The 25,303-nt window shown below is 37.7% G+C and overlaps 1 protein-coding gene across 1 annotated transcript in view; it reads right to left on the bottom strand.

Moving 5' to 3' along the window:
• Positions 1-25,303, bottom strand: part of Agps (alkylglycerone phosphate synthase) — a 99,174-nt gene that overhangs the window by 17,115 nt on the left and 56,756 nt on the right. Inside the window, exons 13-19 of the mRNA NM_172666.3 lie at positions 22,368-22,444; positions 20,079-20,191; positions 13,985-14,054; positions 11,257-11,318; positions 9,288-9,377; positions 4,536-4,635; positions 2,558-2,615 (exon numbers count right to left, since the gene is read on the bottom strand). Coding sequence (NP_766254.2) covers positions 2,558-2,615; positions 4,536-4,635; positions 9,288-9,377; positions 11,257-11,318; positions 13,985-14,054; positions 20,079-20,191; positions 22,368-22,444 — 570 coding nt within the window. The remainder of the gene's footprint in view (positions 1-2,557; positions 2,616-4,535; positions 4,636-9,287; positions 9,378-11,256; positions 11,319-13,984; positions 14,055-20,078; positions 20,192-22,367; positions 22,445-25,303) is intronic.

Genomic DNA, 25,303 nt, shown 5'->3' with positions numbered 1-25,303 from the left:
TTCAAAGGCAGTCAATTTCAATCTTAAAAAGGTTTAAAATGATTTCACATAGTTTAGGCTTCTTGGTATCAGGACAAGAGCACTGAATAACACTCAAAATCTTACACCAGCAATAACAGCTTATATTTTGAATTCCATTTGTAATAAGTTACTCGGCTGCATGTTGAAGAGGATTAAAAGATATTAAATTACACAGATCCCAGAAAACATTTATAGTTTATAAGCATTACTATTTCCTTCATCTTCTTTTCCCTTCTGACAGTCAGACATTTAATATGCTGTGACTGCCTTGGCAGTGCTGTCCGAAGTGAAGAGGAAACTAATATAAAGCAGTGAGCAGGGCACAATCGCATCAGTAGTTTCTGATATGTTGTAATACTTATTCTCTTGGACTGAGTGTGTAACACCCTTGAGAAGAAGAAAAATCTTTCAAATTCTCTAGCCTAGGTGGCCAGTAATATTTATATATGGAAAACACATTATACAAGATTAAAAAGCATTAAGTATATACCTTGTATCAAAAAAAAAAAAAATCACTAAGGGCTAGATAGATAGCTCAGCTATAAGGCCTGAGGATCAGTGTCTATCATAAACAAAGCCACAGGGAGTATTTCCATAATTCTTGAGACCAAAGGTTGATAAATCAAAATCAATATATAATAGGTTAAAATTTATACTTTTTCCAACTATTGCTTATTGACTCACTTGTGGTACTGTGTAATACAATGATCTTTTATAACTTTCACAAGTAAAATCCAAACTTCGAGTCTCTCTTCACCACAGTCTATTTTTCTGCAGCAAGTGCTTTAGAGCTGTGCGTGGACAAGTAGGCTCCTCTGAGACAGCAGCTCTATGCATCTGAGAAGCAACTGCAGCACGTGTCTCTCCTTGAGAACCTCCAACACAGCTGCTCCTGGGAACCCTCTATCTCCTCTCAGATGGGAGAAAAAGAAGCAGAGCTCTTGACCACAGAAGGCGACCAGGACTCTCCTCTGCACTGCTTCAGATCACTTGGTCTCCTTCAATCTTTGCGAAACTTCTCACAAAATATGAGTGACCTATTCTAGGACCTATTCCACAATCAAGGAAACAGTCATTTACTAATCAATTCCCTAAATGACAATTTAAGCTTCTATCACCCCCTTCTCTACAACGTGCCATCCTCACTCTCTGTTCCCTTTGTCATATTTAATGATTTTTAAAGAAGGTATAAGGTCTAGAAGCATACCTAGCTTTTAATTGCACATAAGACGTGTCTGGTGCCCGTTCTTCATTTGTCATCCTAACATTCACCAGGACCTCTGAGAAAGCCTGCCTCTGTGAGTGGAGAAGAGCTAGCAAGGAAGACCCCCACCCAGCCTCAGACCTCCAAGTTCATGGGCACACACATGCACACATGCACACACATATGCACACACATGCACACATGCACACACATGCGCGAGTGCACACAAATACAAACGAATAAAAGAACTTCTAAAGGAAAGAGTATACCCAGGAAGGAGGCAAAGAATTAATTTATCCACTCCAAATGTTCATTAGAAAACCTACTTAACTTATTTGTGAAGGTTAAGAAAAGAAGATGGTGTTAAGGAAGAGACTGATGTAGCAGTGCCAGAATTATCTTGCATCTCACTCATCTATATCATCAATCTTCTCCAGCCCCGCCTATAAGAATGTTTGTGTAGACAGGCACTCTACAGTTTACCCCTTTCCACCCAAACTCTTCCATTATCTCTCCACACACATGTGGAGGCTGAGTACTAGAACAGTCCTTGATTTTAGTATAAAGCAACATACAGAAGAGAATCATTGCCTTCCGGGACCCCTACTTCAAAGCAAGCAAATGCAAATGACTTAAACAGAGGGGAACCAAAAAGAACAAGAGGTACTAGGGACAGGTCAAAAGTTTAATGTGTAGGTGACTATTTGTCCTCACGCACCAACCTAAGTTTGTTTTTAATCTCTACATTTGTACTTTTCCTAAGCGTATAAAATTACAGGGAGAACTATACTATAACAAGTTTTTGTTACAAAGAATCTGGGGATAATCTCAAAATTACAATTTTAATAATGGTAGTCTTGGAGAAAACATCTCTTATTTTGATCATATGGGATCAATTATTTGTTGATTAATGTGCTGAGATGTAGAAAGAACAAATATCTTTTACTATATGTACAACTGACGTTCATGTATACTCCAACAGTGGCTGGAAAAAGACTAAAAAGGTTTTTTCTTTCCTTTCTTTAAAGCTTTGGCTGTAATGGTCAAACACCTCCCAGGTAAGGTAATCTGCTCTCTATTAACATGAGGGTCCTGAGAATTAGGAAAGCCGACTCATTCCATACCAAGATAGACTGACTATCAACCCAGGCATTCTGTTGGCTATAACATAACCTACCTACTTTAATCAGTTATTCTAAGACATGAAAATGTTTCTAAATCTCAAGTGCTCTCAAATTACTCATGGAATGATATTCCCCAGGTTTTTATTGAACCAAATATTTAAAAAAGCAGGAGCATTAGAAATTCTATACCACTCCCCTTTAAAAATACCTCCATGGTGATGTGACAGGCTCCCTCCATTGGCAAGGATTTCCTCTCTAGCAGCTGCCTGTAAATGCAAACAACACAAATGTTACCGCTACTTGGATTTTACTTTAGAGTGACTAACATTTACTGACTTCTCCCCACACGCCCACAAAGGTGCCAAGCAATCTGCTTGAACTCTTCCATTTATTTCCACTATGTGACCATAAAAACTCTTAGGGAGAGCATCTCTTACTTCAAACACATGGGATAAATTATTTTTTAGTTCTATATACATATCTAAGAGGAATAAAAGAAGAGAAGGGAAGGAAAAAAAAGAACCCACACTACTATTTTGTCCCCTTGCTTAACCTCCTAACATGCTAGGTCCTGACCATCCTTCTGAGGGCCCATGGGTCAAAAGATAAACAGAATACAGACAGCGAAGGGCAATGGGCTGGCCTGAGCCTTTCTGTTTCCCTTCTTCCCTACTTAAGTCCTGGTTCTCTTTTAACTTTCAACTGAAAAAATTTTAGGTTAGTGTACAAAGTGATGGATTTCATTATGAACCGTCACACATACATTTTACTACATTTTCTATTCTTTTTGTTTGTTTGTCTTGTTCTTGTTTTTTGAGACAGGGTTTCTCCATGTAGCCCTGGATATTCTGGAACTCTCTGTAGACAAGGCTGGCCTCCAACTCACAGAAATCTACCTGCCTCTGCCTCCAGGTAAAGATTAAAGGCATGTGCCAATTACCAGCTGGCTACATTTTCTATTCTTAATGATTTAATATTTAATAGCCACAAAATAAGTATCTCCTGTACCTTGAGCTTCTCAGATGTATTCATGTCTATAAACCAATTAACAGTGGCTGATGTAGAAGGCCACCCAGGTGGAGCATGCGAACAATACAACATAGCAAAGTACTTTGTGGGAGCCTTCAGGACTTAGGAGTTGAGGTTCTCCATATGATCGTGAGTATGCTAGCCTCTGCTCAAGAACTTTTTATTTCTAATAAATCTCCTCAAATAAAACAGCTCCTTGAGATGAAGAATTGAGTGAGTAACAGAACTGGGAGAACAAAATTTCAATTTCAAGAAAGAAGCTTCGTTTATTTGTGTTTTTTGAGATGATGCTATGTAACCAGGCTGAATCTCAAGCTTGCTGCAGTTCCCCTGCCTCTACCTCCCCAGTGCTTGGAAATACAGGTATGCACCATCATGCCTAGCTAAGCAAGGGATTTTCATAGTCAGGCCAAGGAAATACAAATATTCTCAAATCTGTGGGCAGACGAGACCCCGCAGTGCACAAAGCCACTTGCTACCAAACCTGAGTTTTCTCCCTGGGACCCATGTGGTAGAGAGAAACAGACACTCTTCACAAACTATCCTCTGACCCCCACTTGTGTGGGACTGTATGCATGTGCACACATGCACAGGCACACACATCAATAAAGAATATACTTAAATTTTTGAGGATAAGATATCATTGGCAGGCACATAATCAACTTAAAACACTAGGGCAACCTGTGTGTCTAAGTGACATGCCTGCTATGGCTGCCTCCAGTTTAGTGGAGGATTCTATGCTGCTTCTAACAAAAAGTATAGTCATCACCACATGGGTCTATAAAAACCAGCAGCTTAATTAAGGCCACTTAAGAAATGTTAGCAATAAATCCCAAGGATCTATATACAATTGTATCACATGGATGGATTGCTGAAGGGACATCAAAGACCCCTAGTCATAAAGGCTCCTGTTGTTATTTAATTGGCTATAATGCACTGGAAGTAACAACCAAAGAGACATGGGCTTCAGAAATACAGGACATTAATTGCAGACTGACAATCTGGTAGGTAAGTCAGTGGACTCAGCATACTTTCCTTCAATGGGCTAGTAGCCAGGCAAGCCATGTGTGACAACGGTGACGCAAACTAAAATCCCTAAGTCAGAACTAAAATTTATTTCAGTACAAGAACAACATAAAAACTACATGCAAAATTACCTCAGTGTGTTCAAACACGGTCAGTGGGTCACTAATTCCCCTGTAGTTAAAGGCAAAATAGAAGTAGATACATGCACCTGCATCATAAGTCTGTGTCACCCTAAAAGACAAACAGATAAAAATCCCCAAAAGGGCTTTAAGTTCAGTAAAAACAGATTTAACATCTAGAAATGTCAAAGACCAGATCAGATGGGAATCCACCCAGGCCATAACCCCATCTCCTCCTCAGTCTCCCACGCCCTGGGAGAAGGGCGGTCTGCTCCTCTGCAGACTGCCAGAGCAGGACGCTAAGAACCTAGCGGGAGACGAAGGTGTTTGCTTTCTTCCATTTAAACGTGAGATTAATCAATACTGCAAGTACATGGCTCAACTCATTTATTCTGTTTTATGTAACCACAATTACAGGGAACATTTTCTAAAATTTAGTATTTTACAAAAAAATTCATTCTCAGTGAGCTTACTGAAGTTATCTACAAGTGACAGAACCTTATTTCAAGCAGTGTATCTGAAAACATTGAAAAGATAGTCAAGTATACATATAAAAATATAGTCTGCTTTTAACATGCACAGCCAAAATAACTTGTAACTAAACCCTGACTTAAAGGGCCCTTATCCCGACTATATAACTAACTAACTTTTTCCTGTTACATTCAACTTATGTATTTTAAATACCTTACTAGTATTGTTCAAGTCTATATACATGGATACATTTCATATTATCATAAGACATACTGCAAAACATCTACTACCGATAAGGCAACATCAGAAACAAAGAATTTGTTCTTTCATTGGTTCGTTACTGTCTGGAACAGAAATATGAACTACACAGAGACAAGCAAATACCAAGAACTTAATTTTCATTACTTTAAAAAAAATCTACATTGATAATAAAACAAAAACAAGCTATCACCTCTGCAAGATACATAAATATTCTCATAGCAATACCATGTGCTGTCATGTGATTGGATTCTTGTGGATCAAGAAAATGGAGACAGCAAAAAGTAAATCATTGAAGTTGAGTGGGGGCGGGGGGAGAAAATAGTGTAAATGTGCTAGAAGAAATTCCTAAGCTCTCTCTAGTGAATACATGACACCTTGTAGAATACAAGGGAGGAATACTGACAACTCTACGCTCAGTTTAATGGCTCTTAAAAGGGCACAGAGCTTGACAACATGAATAGTGTAATTGTACTATCTGTGTTACACTAGACAGAGACATTGGAGGAATATGAAGACAAAGAGTATCAACAGCTTTATGCAACTTAAAACCACACTAACAGTAGAAAATACTGGTTTTACACTTTTATAATCATACCATGTAACCACGTAAGGAAAAATGAGTGAGGTGGTATATGAAAATGTGATGGTTACTGCTAATTGCCAACTTGACAGAAACTAGAGGCATCTAGGAGGTGTGCCTCTGGGCATGCCTGTGGGATTTCTGTGACTATGTTAACGATACAGAAAAATCCCTCTTCCTTCAGACAGGACCATGCCCTGGGCAGAGGATGCTGCACTAAGTGGAGAGCTGGAGCTGAGCAGCAGCAGGTATTCATCCTGTTCCCTGCTGGAGGCCCTGCTGCCTTGACTTGCTCACCATGAAGGACTGAACTGTGAGCTAAAATTAAAATCTTCTTTCTTAGCTGGGTGTGGTGGCGCACGCCTTTAATCCCAGCACTCGGGAGGCAGAGGCAGGCGGATTTCTGAGTTCGAGGCCAGCCTGGTCTACAGAGTGAGTTCCAGGACAGCCAGGGCTGCAGAGAGAAACCCTGTCTCGAAAAAAAAACAAAAAAACAAAACAAAAAACAACAACAACAACAAAAAACACTGTCTGTGACTCAATGTGCATGTTGTGTGTGTACATGCAGAAGATATCAAGGATGTTGGATTCTTAAATCATATATATGATAAATATGTGGGCTTTCAAAATGCAATTAGGACACATGAAAAGGGAGTTTGGACAATCACAATTAAATCTCCAAATGCAAGCCATGGAGAAACCACAAAGGACTCAGTCTAACAGAAGGAGCAAGTTCTTTTACTACACAATACAAACAGAATCTAATCTAAAACAGTAATGGTCTTTTGGCCAAATGTTAGGTGCCTCAGAACAGAATAAATGAACTGTTTAACAATGCTATGTCAATTTGCCAGCTGTGCTTTTCTTGTAGTGTTAATTCACACTCCTAAAAAAGATCCCTTGAACATTTACATTTTAAGTTCCAGATTTACAAGTTTAAGAAAATTGGAGAACTATTTTAACTACGAGGTGCTGTGATCAGGAAGAACCAAGTTTTAAAAAAAAAAAAGGGGGGGTAAGTAAAGTGTGCTTACAGGAAGTAAAGTGTGCTTACAGGAAGTAAAGTGTGCTTACAGGAGTTAAGAGTGCACCACTCATAAGAGGATCATTGACATCAATACATAGAAAATGTAACCAATTCTAATAGAACATTGTCACTGTGCTAGCTAGTTTTATGTCAATGTAACTCTAGTAATTTGGGAACAAACCTCCAAATGGCCCAAGATTGGCCTGTGATACCTATTCTTGACTACTGATTGGTGTGGACTGGTGGTGGTCCTGGGTGCTATGAGAAAGCAGGTCAAGCAGGGCTGAGCAACACTCCTGCCTCAGTTTCCACCCTGACTTCCCTCAGGGATAAAGTGCCATCCTAGAGCTGTAAGCTGAAAGAAACCCTTTCCTCCCCCAAGCTTCTTTTGTTTCATTAGAGCAGTGGAAACTCTAAGATAGCCAACTTTCAACAAATTTAGGATCAACATATTACACATTTTTGTATATAAAAACCACCACTAAGTCTATAGTAAGTATGATGGACCTAACAGATCTAGCCAAACTTGGCCTAACTCAAAGTTTAAATAATGAAAAACTGTCATTAAAAAAAAAAAAAAAAAGAGTGTGACGAGATTTAATTCTTGCTAATGAGCAGAACAGTGCCTCCGCTCTTCTAATACATTCTCTTATACCAAATCTTCAAAAGCCATCTAAAATATCACCCTGATTCCTGGGATGGAACAAAACTTCAGGGATACTTCCCAGGCTGACATTAAGATAAATCAGAGAAACAAGCATCACAAACAGAAATGCAGACAATCCTGAAAGAGGTATGTAAAAAATTTCATTGTAAGGTAAAATGTTGTACACTGGGTATATGTAGCTACCAAATATTGTAGCTTAAGAGACCTCAATTATGCTTGGCACAGCTGCAGTACCCAACAGTACTGAGCATGTATAGTTACTTAAGGCTATACTGAGAGAGACAGAAGACTGGCTGAGCTGATGTGTGTCAATACCATCAAGTCTAAAAGCATTGTAAGCCAGAGACAGACGCACACAGGAAATGCCTGATGCTGAAGTACATCTGTTCCTGACGTCCAATGTCACCTACATTTAACAGAGACACACACTGCCTCCAAGTTACAGTCACTGTATTCCTGTACATTCTAAGTAGTTTGTATTCCTAATACTGAAGGTGTGTTCTTAAGGTGTTCCCCTCAACAGGCACAGATGCACATCCACAGTACCAATGTGAGGCTGCACAGTGGGTAATGGCAGCTGGTGGTATCCTTCTGTAAGGGTCGCTCTTCATGATCTGTTCTGATTGCCACTTATTTTCCATCTTAAAATACTTTTTTTTTTTTCGAGACAGGGTTTCTCTGTATAGCCCTGGCTGTCCTGGAACTCACTCTATAGACCAGGCTGGCCTTGAACTCAGAAATCCACCTGCCCCTGCCTCCCGAGTGCTGGGATTAAAGGCGTGCACCACCACTGCCAGGCATCTTAAAATACTTTAATACCTTTCTACAGAGTCAAATGTTCATCTCGTGTCTTGACACATATAACATGGTGTTTACATATAAAATTAACACTATAACTAAATGTAAAAGGTCCCTTCTCAGGAAAAAAAAAATCAAAACAAAACCATCTTCCTTTGGGGCTACTATTTAATAATAATAATTTTTAAAAATCAGTTAACCAGTCATTATCCAACATGGAAGATACGGATCACAAGTAATTTTTAAAACTTAAAATGATTTTTTTTTAATTTTCAGGCAAGCAACATTTCAGTCACTCACTAACCAGTATGGCTTGTGGCTACCAAACTTAACGGCAAAAATACAGAATATTTGTATTATCAAAGAAACATCTATTGGGAAGTAAGGAGTTATTTATCACTTGAATCTTTCACTCCTTTCATAAAGGTTTAAGCATCCCTCCCAACTCTCTCTCTCCCTCACCCCCCCCCCTTCTTGCCCATGTACACAAAAACACTGCATGTAGAGTTTACAGTTCTATGCCTCTACTGTAGCTTACAGCACATCAGGGAGCAAAAAGGGATTCCTTTGTCCAGGGTTCTCAGAGGACAGAAAACTCCGTCAGGGACCAAGGCTCCTTGCCTTGGTGGCTCAGGATTGAGACACAGTTCTAACAATGTAGAAGATGTTGAGGAAGTATGCCAAATGAAACAAGCCAAAGCTGCGCCTTAGCTAGAAAACTAGATTTTGCAACTGTTTAAAAACATTACTTTAAGGGCACTGGGATGGCTCCACAGGTAAAAGTGCTTGCTATGCAAACCTGTCTGCTTGAGCTCAATACCCAGACCCCAGAGTGGAAGGAGAAGCGACTTGCACATGCGCACTGTGGTGCACAGCTCATATACACATATCCACCCACACAACAGTCAAGTCTGTAAGCAGTACTTTCCAGAATGAGTGTCAATAAGTGTGGAAACTCACCTGCACGTAGAAAGAGGTGCGAACTGAACTCCCCTTTCTTTGCATTCCCTTCTTATCCTCTCCTTTACATTTCTACACAGATCTATAACCCTAGAAAAGATAGTTGAATACAACATGAAGTTTCCTTATACCATTTTTATTTTTCCCTCATCAGTTCATGTATTTACATATTTGTTTAGCTGACTGGCCTCTACATCTAGAAGGATAAAAAGATAAGAGAATATATTGGCAAGTAAAAAAAATTGTAAGACTAAAAAGGTAACACTGTACTAATCTATTTCCTCACTGACAAGGCTGAAGGTCTGAGTCCACCTCAAAATGCACAGACTGAAATCCTCCCCTTCACACCACGGGATGGTTCGGAGTATTGGGAGTCAGGGGCTTGGGCCTCAGAAGGTAATCAGATCATAAGAGAGAAAGTGATGTGGGAGGGGACAGAGGTGGCAAGGAAGATGCATGAGAAGCTTGCTTTCAGCCACATGAGGACACACCACAAGGTGACTTTCCATAAACCAACAGCAACCCAGATACCCAAAGCGCCCTGATATCACACGCCAAGGTGAGGGAGAAAAAAGATCTTGGTTTAAAATATGTAAGCCTGCTAGTTTATGGCAGTCTACCTAGCAATCCATACTAAGACAAGGAAAGACATGGCAGACTGAAGTCATCAACGATAGCCCTGCCAGCCAAACTATTGCTCCTGAGGGCTCAATAGTGACCAGCTAACAATTCTTTTTATTTTTTTAAGATGTAGTCCCCTTGTGAAAAAAGTACCTTTACAAATTTGTTAAGAAGCAAAAACAAAAACACAGGGGTGTGGTGGTACATGCATGTAATCCTAATACCAGAAGCTGAAGCAAAAAGATCACAAATTCTCTGTTCGGGCTGCATGGCAGGTTTAAGGACAGACAGAATCATATAGACTGTCTGATTTTCTTTGTTTTGTTTTGTTTTAAAAAGTCTGTACTTTTGGGGGGAGAGTGACAGTGATCCTAGAAACTGGTCAGTCTGAAGACAATTCTTGGAATCTGATGACCAGTACTCTAAAAGTCAAAGACCACAGTGGAGTAAGATAGTGCAGAAAAGACGGAAGCTTTCCAAATGGGAAACGAGGTATAAGGAGAACAAGATGTTAAATATTTAATATCTAAAGAGTGAGTTCAAAAGGATCTGCTACAGCCTACGTACTCACCAACACCTGAAAAGAACTCATACATCTTATAAAACAAAGTGAAATGTAGGCATGTTCAAAGAAAATAAAATATACTGAGAATTTTCTCAAGAACCTATTGAAGGTTAATTCAAAAGTCCATGTTTATAAAAGTACTTCCCAGCTTTTGTTCCTGCCTCCCTCCACTGTGAGTGTGTGGGTGTAGTGAGTGTAGATGTGTGTTTCCAGGAGAGAAAACTCAGACACTACTTCCCATGCATCCTATCAAGGACATTTTCTACAATGTGTTTTAGTACCAAAATTTTGTTTAAATTTGAAAATGGAAATTATGCTTAATATTTTAAAGTAAATTTTTTTCAGAAATCACTTAAACACACGTGAAGATCTTGTTAAATCTAGACACATACATCAAAGCTAAATAGTACATTACAAAAGAAGGCTAAGAAGGTTAATAATTTGAGGTGGGGGAGGAAGACCTTCTAAAGAACATTTAAGCACAATGAATCACCTATGTGAAGCCAAATGACACAGCAGCATTTTGTGTTTAGTTCAAACTGTTAACTTCAATATGTTTGTTTGTTGGGTTCCAAGCAAATTTACCTAATCTAGAAGAAGGGTGGGGCGAAGGTTCAAAGCAATGGTATTCAGATAACTAATTTAAACAAAAGTACCTTCCTTCTTTCAGTGTTTCTTATAAAACAATTTAAACCTTCCTTATTCACAAACAGATAAACTGCATATCCACATACATGCATCAATTATAAAGTATATCAGAATAAATCCTTTATTAGGTTTTACCTGTCCCAAGGAGCAGAAGTCTCAAAAGATTCTCCTATTACATAGTATTCCAAACCCAAATCCTGTAAAGACACACAAATCATGAAACTACAAATGATGCAGTAATTAGTAAAACCACTAGAATCTCTGGAAGTTATTGGTAGTGCATCTCTGATCTATTCTAAACTATTCTTTGTCTCATAAGAACACTGGAAAGTTCCCAAGTGTGATATGACCTCTCTGAAGACAGGAACCTTGTCTGTTGCTCTCCATAGACTCAGCAGCAAATGAAGTATCTGATACAGAAAAGAAACTCAAATATGTCTTTAGTGAATAGAGTCTCTATTGTGGAAAAGCTTATACATATGTAGAAAAGATTTCAGAATAGATTTGTAGTGGCCAAAGTATTAAAATAGCCAATACAAAAATTGAGCATCAAGGTTAAAGTAACAAGAGGTAGGAGTTTCCTCACACTGACTTTTATTTAGAAAAGGCAGCAGGTGTGGTGCTGCACATCTTTACTTCCAGCCGTTCAACTGCAGACATAGGCAGAGCTGAGTTCTTGGCCAGCCTGGTCCCCAGAATGAGCTGCCAAACAGCCAGGACTACACAGAGAAATCCTGTCTCTCGGAAATCTAAAAACCAAAACTAACTAACTAACTAGCTAGCTAGCTAACTAGGAAGGAAGGAAGAGAGAAAGAGGGAGGGAGGGAGGCTATAGTAAAGCAAGCACTTTAACCACGCTAAGTGCCAGGAAGATACGCCTCCAAGTCTACTGATGGAAAACGTGTGTTCGGTGGTACACACCCATTTGCCTGGGAATCACAACCTGTGGCAGTAGGAGTGTGCGCTAGAAGCGGCTTTAAAGATTAAGGTAAGTAGGACTGTGGAAGCAGCTCAGCAGGGGAGGCGGGCATCTGTCACCAAGCCTGAGGACCTCAGAGTGATACCCACAACCCACAAGGTGGGAGATAAGAGCTGACTCCTGAACACTCTCCCCCATGCACATGTTGTGATACGCGTATCTATACACATGTATATACTCAAACACAAAATAAATAAATGCTAGGGGGAGAATGTAAAAATAAAATAAATTTGGGGAAAAAGACCCATAAACTTACTTTTGGCTTAGCCTCAAAATTAACAAGAACCTTAAAAATAGGATATTTATTCCAAATACATCATGCTGTGCTTATTTATAGCTGCATTAATTTTCTAGAATTCTGAATTCAGTATTGTGGGAAATACACCTATCAACATATATCCCTCAATATATTCAGAAAAAACACTTCATTTTATAGATTGTCAAGTATTTCCTCTAGGAAAATCCTAGGATAGAGAGAGTCTACACAGATGACCCTAGTCATTTACCACTTCATAATCAGCACCTGTGCTAGTCAGGGTTTCGAACACAGGGAAGGTGCAATCGTGGAAGAACCTGGGCTGGGAAACTGACTATTCATTATAATAGGAAAGCAGATCTTAATGAGGACTGAACTATTCTGAACTGAAAGCATTTTGTGTTTTTGAGAACAATAAAAAAATTACATATCTTTTTATAAATGTTTTCCTCAAAACAATTTCTAACTAGAAAATTAGAAAATCTATCTCTTAGGAAAGTCAAATTTTCAGTATGGCATCCAACATATCTTTTTAGGTAAGATCATTAAAATTACTAAAAGTTAAACTTTAAAAAAATTAATAAAAAAAAAACTTCAGTCAGAAAACTTGAGTCTGTTAGAGCCAAAACAGAAAAAAATAAAATAAATAAACATATGAAAAACTAGATTCTCAGAAGGCTGGTTTTATAGCAGTAACTGCAACAGACATGAAATAAGTGTGAGCAATGAGGCCTCTTGTAAACAGAGTACACATTAAAAGTCTGCATGTTAGAGCACACAGACCCTGACTTCTGTAGTCATCACTACTGGTGAACCTGGAACCACCTGGAAGCAAGTAACAGTTTTTAAAGAAAAGATAAAAACCCATAAATCTTTAAGATAGATTATAAATCAAGTGAAGACTGTTGCTACACAGGGTACCTCCACTCCAACCCAAGTAATGTTAAATGGGCACACTCAGCTTTCAGCCAGAGGCTGCCTCCATTTTTTAAAAGGCAGAAAGACATTAAATTTCCTACATTTTTCAAAAGCACATACAAAAAGTCTTAAATGGGCTTCTGAAAAGTTGCAGTAAACCCAGGGTTCAAGTAAAATGACACACTAAATTACAGTAGCTTAAGACTTATGGAAACAAGGCAATTTTAACCATTCTAAGCAACAAACTAACAATCAGTAAACGCCAAAAAAAAAAAAAAAAAAAAAAAAAAGCCTACTTCTTAAAACCTAAGTCAATGTGGTGGTTTGAATGAGAATGGGCCCCACAGGCTCATATATTTGACTTGGTTCCAGTTCATAGAACTATTTGGGAAGAATTAGGAGGTGTGGCCTTGTTGGAGAAGATGCAACACTGGGATGGCCTTTCAGGTTTCAAAAGCCCATGCTGTTCCCAGTCAGCCCTCTCTGTCTCCTCCTTGTGGATAATGAGGTGAGCTCCCAGCTACTGCTCCAGTGCCATGCCTGCCTGCCTGCTGCCATGTTTCCTGCCATGATGGTCATGGACTCTAATGGTCTGCAGCTGTAAGCCCTAGATTAAACGTTTCCTGTTCTAAGATGCCTCCCTTGGTCATGGTGCTTTGCCACAGCAATAGGAAAGTAATTACATCAGTCAGTGAAGAGATACAACTTACACGAATATATGCAATGACATAAGTCAGCAAATAACCCCTCTGACCGTTATCTTCTCCAGCAGCCAGACCACTGTAAATAAGGAACAAACTGTCAATATCTTCCAGGTGAAGAAATAAAAATGAAAAAGCCAAATTGGTAATAACATCCCAAAATAAATGCTCAACAGATTGGCATGTTATACTCATTTTATCTTAATTTTACTAATCATGAATGTATCAGTTATCAAGAGAATAAAGCTTGAATAATAAATCTGAAAACTTAAAAATTTTACTACTTAGTCACTTGACTTCAAAATCTTATCCTTCAAGCTAAATGAACTCATGATCTCAACTATATCTACATATTTTAAAAGCAAAGAGGGCTGGAGAATTGGCTGAGCAGTTAAGAGCACCAGTTCAATTCGCAGCAACCACATGGTGACTCATAACCATCTGTAATGGGACCCAATGCCCTCTTTTGGTGTGTCTGAAGACAGCAACAGTGTACTCACACATATAAAATAAATAAATCTTTTTATAAAAAAGAGCAAAGAAAGTACTAGTAATAAAAAATAAATTTAGATGAACTTAGCCTTCACAAAACTAACAAGATGTTTTATCCTTATTTTAAGCATTTCAGTTGAGTAGCCATAATCTGAAAATCTGAAATCTGAGATGCTACAAAGATCAAAACATTCTGCTGCTAATAGAATGCCACAGTGGACGAGCACAAGGTGTATTTTACCCAGAGGGTTGCATAAAAACTAGGCATACCAGAAATGCTGTATAAAATTAACTCCAGTTTATTTAGATAAAGTGGACAAATCAATGCTAGGCTTAAACACATGGCTCATCCTCAAGACATCTCATTAAATAAATGGAAAATGGTTTAGAATCTAAAAAATTCCAAAACTAGAAACACAGCTGGTCCTAAACATGAGGGAACCATAATTGGATTTTTACTCTGATGCTCACATAGTCTTATATGTAAAACTGTGTGGCTAGTGACTAGGAATTCCCAAATAGCAACAAGTTCCCAAACACATGATATTAGTTCATGGAACTCGTTGTCTAAACCAGAGACGTAACACATGGAAGTACTAACGTTTACGTTTATAATGCAGATGTAGAAAAGTAGAGAAGAATAGCACCTCAAGTCTTAATACTATGAATGTACAAATTAACTCTCAATCGGAAATGGTTTTATCTAGAGAAACTGTGTGATGTGATTTAGTTAAAATTAATTTATATATCATAAAATCTCATCCTAGTTTTGTGGTTTGCCAGAGTTCTTAGTTTTAAAGACAACGAATGAGGATTTGGAGAGCTGGCTTAGTGGTCAAGAGTGCAGAGCACCAGGATTTAGTTGCCTGCTGTTCTATAACCTCCTCTAACTTCTACTTCTGATGTTCTCTTCTGCTCCGCGCACACAAGGTATGCATGTGGTACATGTACATACATGTAGGCAAAACATTCATACACATAAAAAAATAAAACAAAATAATTGTAAAACTTTTTAAAAGATAGTCAATGAATACTGCTTTCTACTACCTTCAGAAAATAGATTTTATTTATACTTTTTCTATTATCGGACAAAAGTTAAAGTTTATTTTGTTTTAGTTAATTAAAAGAAAAACCACTTCTATAGCCTCAATTGACATTTTATAACTAAATTCTTTTTTTTCCCTTGAATTTTGTTTGGCTTGATTTATTTTCCTGTTTTGTTTGACTTGACAGACATAGTACATAATGATATACAGCTATTCTACAGAAACAGTTTAAGACTATCTCCAGCTAGAATTTAGGCTTAAACAGAATTCTCTGGATTTTAAAATCCACAATTACAGGTGATTATACACTAATTAGGGACATCCAGAAAGAACCGGCCTTCAGAATCTAGCCAGAATCAACGGAAGATGCAAAGGACTGACTGAGCAGTCTATTTTAAAAATCACTTAAGACTGGGGCAAAACGAAGAACATCATGTTATAGACACAATGCTAACGAACCAGCAAGATGCAGCTCAAGTCAAATGACTCAAAGTGAAAAGTTAATTCTGGGTTGTGTGCGAGGTTAAGGCAGAGAGACAGACAAAGTTCTAGAACCACAAAATTAACTGTGTCGAGAACTTAGAGGGATGCAGATCAGCTCCTAGCCTAAGTAGACACCAAAAATGAAGTCAGGCTCAGGGGCTAAATGAGAAAAAACAGTACAGAGCTAGGGAGTAAAGCAGTTCCCACAGGAGCTGGTAGTACAGAGGAAAGAATGTGAAGCCCGGAAGATGCTGTCAAACACCTGTTCTGGGAACCTCCGAAACAGTGAGCCAAGAGCATGTGGTGGGAACAAGCCTGTCTACTTCACTGGATGCGATCCAGTGGGGAAACACCCATAGAAACATGCCTTTTTTAAAAATCTGAAGGGCTGGAAAAATGGCTCAGGAGGTCCGAGAGCGTGCTGCCCTTGGAGGGGACCAGAGTTTGGCTGCCAACACCCACACTGAATCACTTAGAACCACCTGTAACTCTAGCTCCAAACAAACTGACACAAGGCTTCAGTGGGCACCAAGTGCTCATGCACGCTGGGCGCACACACAGGCATAAATAAGAATTTAAAATACGATTTAAAAAAATCAGAAGAAATAACAACAATAAATAAAAAAAAACCTGTAACTAGATATCCATCTTATACTCATAAGTCCTAAAAGAGAATAAAGAGCAACTTTATAATCATAATTTTTCTAGCAAATTTAGTTTTTGGAATCTTTCCTCCTTTTTTTTTATTTTTGGTTTGGTGGTGGTGGTTGTTTCAGAACTATCAATTTAGCCCAAACCAAATTAAGATACAATATGTAGGCAATCACAAAACTAAGAAATGAAGTGTTTCTAAACTGTCAATTTTGCAGCCATTCTAAAAAAAAAAATTATAGTTACACTCTAATTGCTATATTTCTAAGTAGAACGTCCATCAACTACTTGTTATTCTCACAAATGTCAAACATCAATTCACAAGGTTCTTAAACATATTTAATGAAGGCGTAGGTCATTCGAGAGGAAAGCCAGACTCCCATTCTACGTTAAAGGGCCATTTGGCCAAGCTAATCACTCAAATGCTGAATTATATCAGACAACTCAAGGACACTGTAAAAATAATGATAAGGTATTGGCTTAAATCCCATGGAAAATGTCAAAGCATCTGTCCTGCCTGCTGGCAGGTGACGCTTACGCAGCTCCTAAAGGAATACAGGTAGTTTACTAGCAAGCATGAACACACAATCAGAGGATGGTTCTTTCAGCATCTGGCTATCATGTCCATAGGGTCACGGGTGTTGAGGCATGTTCAACAGTGCTGGAGTGGGGGTAAAAGGAGGCCGACTGAGCACATTAACAAGTAAAACACACTATGTGATGGGAGGACGCCACGCCACGTAAAAACAGTCAATTTTAGATAATGAGCAATAAGAACACAAGACAAAAAGAAAGAAAATAAAGGACCGATTAACAATGCCCTAATTAAAAACAAAATATGCAAGCACAACTAACATATAAGAATGTTAGCAATGTGGTGGAACCTTCCTCCTCCTTGATGCACAAAAAGGAGTGACTGTGGATTCTGAGTCGGAAGAGCAGCATTCAAACAAGAAAATATCCACAAGTCTTTAGTAACTAGGACAAAAATTCATGTCTACTGAAAACAGGAAAGCCAGAAAACCAAAAGACAATGTATTTCTAAGGATTTAAAAAAAAAAAAATCGAAATAGCCCCAAGTATTTTTCCTAATGACGGTCTGGATTGCTCAGACACGGATTTGTATATTTAACGAGGGCAACCAGACAGACGGACTAGGACTTAAGTTTAAGCGAGGAGCAGATCCAGTAAAGAGAGATCGAGCCTCCCATCGCACTCAGGCCTTTCCTCTTTAAGTTCATCCCATTTACTGAAGCCCATTTACTGAAAGCAAGCAAGATTACTACAATTATCCAACATTATCTTGAGAAGGTTGAACTTGGTATCTCACACATGATTCACTTTTTCTTTTAAATTGTAAATGAAAATTCTTGTGGAGAAAACTGGCATTACTAACAAAACAGTTGGTAGCTCAAGTAAAACTGATAAATGGCTCTAATAAAGACCTAAAGGTTAAAATATAACTTCTCAAATAAAATAATAATTAAGAACAGAGCAGAAAAAAATTGCATGTCATTAACTCATTTAAAAAGTTTTTTAAATCGTCCTAAGTCTTACAAAATCTAAGTGTAGATAGAGCAGCCATTTTACATCACTAGCCCTCAGCATTACATAGTGAATGTGGCGCATTACTAGCTACTAGTTATCTTCAGCGTCACTCTGGCCAGCAATGAACAGCCTTACTCACACAGCCGTGGTGGGTGTTGCTGGGAAATGGGAGAAAGGTGAGGTGGAGCTAAGCAAACCCTAACAGCAGAGCCAGCAACTCAAACATTAGGGCAAAACGTTTTTTCCCTTTCCATCTTAGTACTTCTGAAATTTTAGACACCCCAATTAATATTTTAATACATATGCATCACTTCCCAGGATCTGTTGTTGTTTTGATCTTGCTTTGTTGCTGTTTTGGCTGAGAACAAGAGGAAATACATAAATAAAAAAATTAAAACTTCAGTTTCTAATGGTTCAAGCTAGAACAAGTATAGAAAAAAATTTAGCTTAAATATCCTTTCTCACTAGCACTCTTTTTTTTTTTCTTTTCTTTTTTTCCCCCCTTCAAGACAGGGTTTCTCTGTGTAGCCCTGGCTGTCCTGGAACTCACTCTGTAGACCAGGCTGGCCTCGAACTCAGAAATCCACCTGCCTCTGCCTCCCAAGTGCTGGGATTAAAGGCGTGCGCCACCACTGCCCGGCCAACTAGTACTCTTTTTTTAAAGAGAAAAAAGTCTTTTAGTAATTTTATCTGTATTCTATATAACTTAGAAACTAGAAGAAAATATATACAATTCAAAAGCTAGAGAGGCTTAAAATCCACTTAGACATTCTTAGAACTTTAGCAATTCAAGAAAGAAAAAGAAAAGAACAATAACAACAACCATGGAAGATTAGAGAAAAGAGGGGTGATTTTATTTTAAGGTAATACAATGTTATATTTTATTAGAAATTTTTAAGAAAATAGAATTTTAAGAAAATTAAAATTCTGCTTGTTTCAGAACAGAGCAATCATAAAAGAGAGACTTATTTTCAATATCCAAAGACAGTAAAAAGTAAGTCTAACATTAGACTGTTTTTCACTCTAAGACAGTATTTTATTTTAATACTAATTTCAAACAATCATAGATATAAAGAGCTAAGTTAACATATACACAAGTTGGGATATTGTAAAGCACTTATCTCCAACTTAAGTGAGTTTAAGACAAAAAGAAAGGAAGAAAAGAATAAATGTTTATAGAGTTCAGAGCTAGTGTAATGTTAGGTCTCCCCAAACCCTGGACAAATGGGAAGGGCTGGGTCAGAGAGATTTGGCTTCTGCACCTGAGAAGGGAGGGGAACGTGGTCCTGACAAACGGCAGGCCCGCTGAGCTCTCACCCATCAGTCTCATAATCCATCAAGCAGACAGAAACCACCCTATCATTATTCACTTCATTATAGATGTGAAGTGTTCTGTTTCTTTATACCAACATAAAACAGTAAGTGACTGGGGTGGAGTATAGATAATTTATCAAATACCACAGACTAAACATAATTTCCTTTTAAAAACACACTAGCAGCATACTTTATACATGAACTAATACCCTGACAATTTTGTCTCATTCTTACACAACAAATAACAGGTCACAAAATTGTCATTCATGCAAAAATCTAGGAAAAGCAAAATATTTAGCACTGTATAACCTGTATACATTACATAAAAATAGGTAAAAGTGACACATCAGTCCTATAAATCTAACATTATATAATAAGCACACATATTGTATGTATGTATAAAATTAGGTCTTCCTACAAATTTTGGAGTAAGAAGAGTTTTTTAGGCTTATTCATAAACTAAGATTAATTTAATAGCCAATCCAAATTAGAAATGCAACACAAGCAGTCTGTGTGAGGCCCCCACACCTTGAACACACTTCCTCTTGGTTATGAACTATAAGCCATACCCAAATTTTGCTGCGATGTCATACACTTGTTTTTCGTGCTGAAGAACCTTCTCACGGTCTCCCTCGAACAGTAATGTGGCTACACTTATTTGATTTGGATCAAATCCTTTAAACTACAAAATATAAAATAAAACTGTATTATTACAGTGAAGCCTTAGCCTCTGTAAAACAGTAAACAGAAATGCATTTTGCTCTTTTCTTCTTTATATGGCCTCAATTACAGCAGCCTGCTAAATAGTGAGCTTTGGGTCTTCACACATCCATTAACAGGAACGGCAGGCACTAACTGCACTAACTGCCGGAAGAACAGCTCATTGGTGAGCACTTGCCTGGCCTGCAGAAAGCCCCAGGTTTGATGCCCAGCACTATAGGAACACAAGAAACTACGGTGCACAAAATCATCACATTTCCAAATATACTCTGGGACTATAAATACTACTGATATAGTAATACAACAGGTAGCCTGCCAGAACTTTAACTGTAATTGAAAACACCAAACACAAATTACAAAACTCGTTAGTAGAGCCAAACAGCTGATTGGAGCTAACAACATCTATACAAACCAACCATGACATATTATATAACATTAACAGGAAAGACCTTGTATGTGCAAAGAACCAAACTAATTTTAAAGAAAAAAAAAAAAAAAAAAGGGCTGGAGAGATGGCTCAGTGGTTAAGAGCACTGACTGCTCTTCCAGAGGTCCTCAGTTCGATTCCTAGCAACCACATGGCTTACAACTATCTATAACGAGTTCTGATACCCTCTTCTCTGGTGTGTCTGAAGACAGCTACCGTGTACTCATAAATAAATCTTTAGAGAGAAAGAAAGGGGGGGAGGGAGGGAGAGGGAGAGAGAGAGAGAGAGAGAGAGAGAGAGAGATATGTAAATTCGCTATGGAAAAAAAAAGACAATACAGATGCTCCTGGATGCATGAATAATTTCAAATTTGCCAATACTTGTCCAAATTGATACACTAGAATATTCTGATTATAATAAAAATCCCAGCGGTCATTTAAAAAACACAAATCTCTAAAATTTTTTTAGAATAATGAACAAAACAGGTGATGGTGGTAACAAAGAAAATTCCAAATAATAAAAGAAAAAGAAAAAACAAGCTTGTATCTTTTTAACTTTTCAAAACCAAAACAGACACTATTTCAAAGCATTAGGAACTGTGTCAAAGTGGTGTCTTCTGGGGTAGTAGTGTATATAATAAGATGCCTTAGGCATCAATGAAAAAAGAAGCAGGCATTACTCACAGTCACTAGTGGTGACACAAGGGTCAGCAACAGGGAAGGAGGAGGTGAAGATCAATCTAGATCTTCATCTAGTAGCAAGTGCTCAAAATAAAATAAAAACAACACACACACAATAAACAAAAACAACAAAAACCAACCACAACAAAACTCTGTGTTAATTAAACCAGGTAAGGGATATGATATAGCTTAATGGCAGACCTCATACTTAGTATATGAGATTCTAAGTTTCATTTGCAGCACAAACAACACAAAACAAGAACATGATGGGGGTGGGAGAGTGAAATGTCCTCAGCATACTAGAAGAGAAAGTGTTTTCTCAGCTTAGAAGTGATCAGTCATAGGAAAATACATAAACTTGAATCCATGACATCAAAAAGAAAAAAAACTATTAAAAAGAGAGGTGCTTGATTGGAAAAACATTATTTACCAAATCCATGCAAAGGGCACCTGATAATTCCATTACTCAAAGGGTGTGTATCAAAACACAGTGAGAAACAAGTTACTGTCCCTAGCACAAGGACTACACTTACTAATTTACACAAAATTATACCATGAAAAGACAAAGATGGAGATTGGTTCAATCTCTTAGAGTTTCCAGAAGTATTGCCTAAATAAGTCCAATAGTAGCAAAGCCCCATGGCTACAACAACAAAATGACACACACTGTTGCCATGGCGATACACACTAGTAACCACTTTCAACTTCTCAGTTCTCAGAAATCAAAGGTTAAATGAGCAAATGAACCCACCCGCATTTCACTTCTCAGTACAACTGTAAAGAAAATTCAAAGTACAGAAAATGTGGTCAGCTCGAGACTGCTCAATGCAGGACTCTTTTCAGACTTGAGAAGCACAGACTAAGGCTTTTGAAACGGACTGCACAGTCCAGTTGCTAACTAACATACCAGCTCCAACATAAAACACAACACAGCATGGAAAAAAAGCCTTTGGGGAGGTATGTATGGCCAGAAGGCAAGAAGAAAACTCATGTCCTATACATGCACAATTTTAGATTTTTTTAGTCTTACCTTTGTAATATAAAACTTTTTTAATCCATCCAAAAATGATGTAAAAATAGAAGAGACCTGAGGTTTAAGAGCATGACCTAAGAAGGGAAAAGGTTACAGTTTAAATTAATAGCAGATTATGTGTCTTTGAGATGAAAAGATGGCTTTAATTTAGTACCCTAAGGGAAAGCGAGTTTTCACAGTTGTAAGTTACATGGATGTTTATTAAGATCTTTACCTCTACATTCTTTCAAACATGACAGTGTTTGCTTGTTTTCCAGTCAAATTACCACATGTAACTAATACTATGCATAATTTCAGTTATCTTTCAATGGTACTGTTTACACCCAGTAAAATCACCTCATTAATTTTTATTTTAAGAAAACCCAGTAGTGGCTGGTATTGCTATTATTATTTTTTAATTATACAGAAATCACACAGAACTAAAACCAAATATGGAATCCACGTAAGTTTAAAGTTATTTCTTAATTAATTCTTAACTCATCCAGAATTCTTAGCATAAAACTAGCAATTGCTTTCTTAATCACACTCAGGGAGTTAAAATTGCCAAAATAACACAAACGGCATTTCAGAGCCTGCTCAATTAACATCGCTGTTGCAGATTAAGCCTAATTGAATGAGAACCTTCTACTGTTTTCTCATCATTTCAAAGAGGAGAAACTTCTCAGCTCTGGGGCTGGTTCCAGTCAAGTCTCACATCTGGCCTTAGTGCTATGAGCCCAATTCAGAAAAACATGCCATCCTGTTTATGCAGAATTTAAAAAACAAAACAAAACAAAAAAACCTCTGAGTATTTAGCAAACCTAAAATCGTCTTCAAATAAAGTTTTTTTCTAGACTTTTTTTTTTTTTTTTTTTTCTTTTGGTTTTTCGAGACAGGGTTTCTCTGTGTCCTGGCTGTCCTGGAACTCACTCTATAGACCAGGCTGGCCTCAAACTCAGAAATCCACCTGTCTCTGCCTCCCGAGTGCTGGGATTAAAGGCGTGCACCACCACACCCGGCTTTTTTCTAGTCTTCTAAGGCTGAGGATTCTGAAGCATAAGCCTTCCTTTAAAAGGATGCAGATGGCAAACTAGCTGTTTCTAAACCAATCACTGCCAATCTTTTGTGCCAATTCATCTACATTTTAAGTGAAAAATTTAATATATAATACTTAATTGCTACATTTTTGCTAATTGTAGTGAGGAAACTAGGTTAGGCAAAGACTAAGTAAACTAGGTCTTATGCAGAGACCAAGAGACAGCCCTGACTGGCTGAGACAGTTAAAAAGAGGAGATGAACAAGGTAGCAAGCAAAGAAAATGAACAGGAGTGGACAGAGACCAACTCAGCAGTGTGTCTGAGCCCCTGAATCAAACGTTGATTTGTTTAGGAATTTTTTCTTTCCTGAAAGATTTTATAGATGTTTCTCCAGGATAATTATGCTTTTAAAAATAATTTTAGCACCTATAAACTTGGAAATAGCACATCATCAGAATGCTTCTTTTTTCTTTTTAAACAATTAGGACCCATTCTATATTAATAACAGAAATTAAACACATAAACGTACTACCTGGGGCTCAGGGCTGTATTCCCAGATATTCCAGGGGATGAGGCAGAAGAATTGAAAGTTTAAGGCCTACCTGAACTAAGATTGAGTTCAAGGCCAGGCTGGGCAACTTAAGATCCCACCTCAAAAAGTAAAAGGAGGGCTGAGATATCACTCAGGGGTAGAATGTTTGCATAGCAAGCCTGAAGCCTAGCTTTTATCACCAGTACCACTAAAGTACTGAGTATGTCTTTCTTACAAAAGACTTAAATTATGCTTTATACAAGTCTTCAAATCCATTTATCCTTTTACAATGCACTAAAACTCCAAATGTTACTAATTCTATGTAAATAATCCGTAGGGATCCATGATCACCTTAATCTGCTGACTCTGAACGGCATCATTGCCCTTACAATGATAGAAGTCAGCCACACGTATACATAATACTGAATTAAATCAATTATTATATAAGTGATACTAACGGTGTTGACCATCAATAATAACTTGAAGACATCACTACCTTTTTTTTTAATTGTTATTGTTGCCTATCAAACTATTACATGCCAAATATATTTTGGTTAGTGTTCTTTAACTTTACAATAAATTTCTACATTTCTTAATCAGAAAGTATAAGTAGCATTGATTAGCATACAGCATCAACTTCATGGTGCTATGTTAATTCTTTTAAAGGATTTGTTAACAATGTATTTCTGAAGTGACGTGACACAGCTAAAGCATGGAACTTTGGAATCAGACAAACTGAGTTTGACCACAACTCTACCACTCATAGCCTGTAGATTCAACACTGAAGTGCAGCTAAAAGGTGGTATATGAGAAACTGTGATATTACCAATGTGCTCAGTGTTGTGCTATAGCTACCGAGGAGTTGTTCACTCTATTTTGCCAGTTCAATGATTAATTCAACCAACACTTAAATGTACGACATGTGATCAGGGCAAGAGATACAAAAACATAAAACTATTCCTTACATTTGAGAAGCCTCATCCATAAAGTAAATATGTAGATCATGTCAATATACTGAAAATAGACAATTTCAGTATATTTTATTAAGGGTTGAACCAGGAGAAATAAAAAACATCACAATTAATAATAAGCCTTATACCTCATTAACCAGTATGACATAAACATTCATCAATCAGCAACATGGCTGGTGCAGGACACTGGATTACACTTGCTGTGCTAAGAATCCCTCTTTTAATTGCTTAATCATGAAGCCATTAGAGAATATACAAACAGAATCTTCAATGGATACCAAGGAATTAAAAATGCTATAGCCTAAGGGGAAAAGGGGATGGCCAAAGGGGAGGGATATATGGCATATGATCAAAATATGATATAGTTGAAAGACATTCTCAGTATGAAAGCCAATATAATGCATAATAACTATA

The sequence above is a fragment of the Mus musculus genome, chromosome 2 (assembly GCF_000001635.26).
Source record: "Mus musculus strain C57BL/6J chromosome 2, GRCm38.p6 C57BL/6J".
NCBI lineage: Eukaryota > Metazoa > Chordata > Mammalia > Rodentia > Muridae > Mus > Mus musculus.
This window is presented reverse-complemented; position numbering and strand designations above follow the sequence as displayed.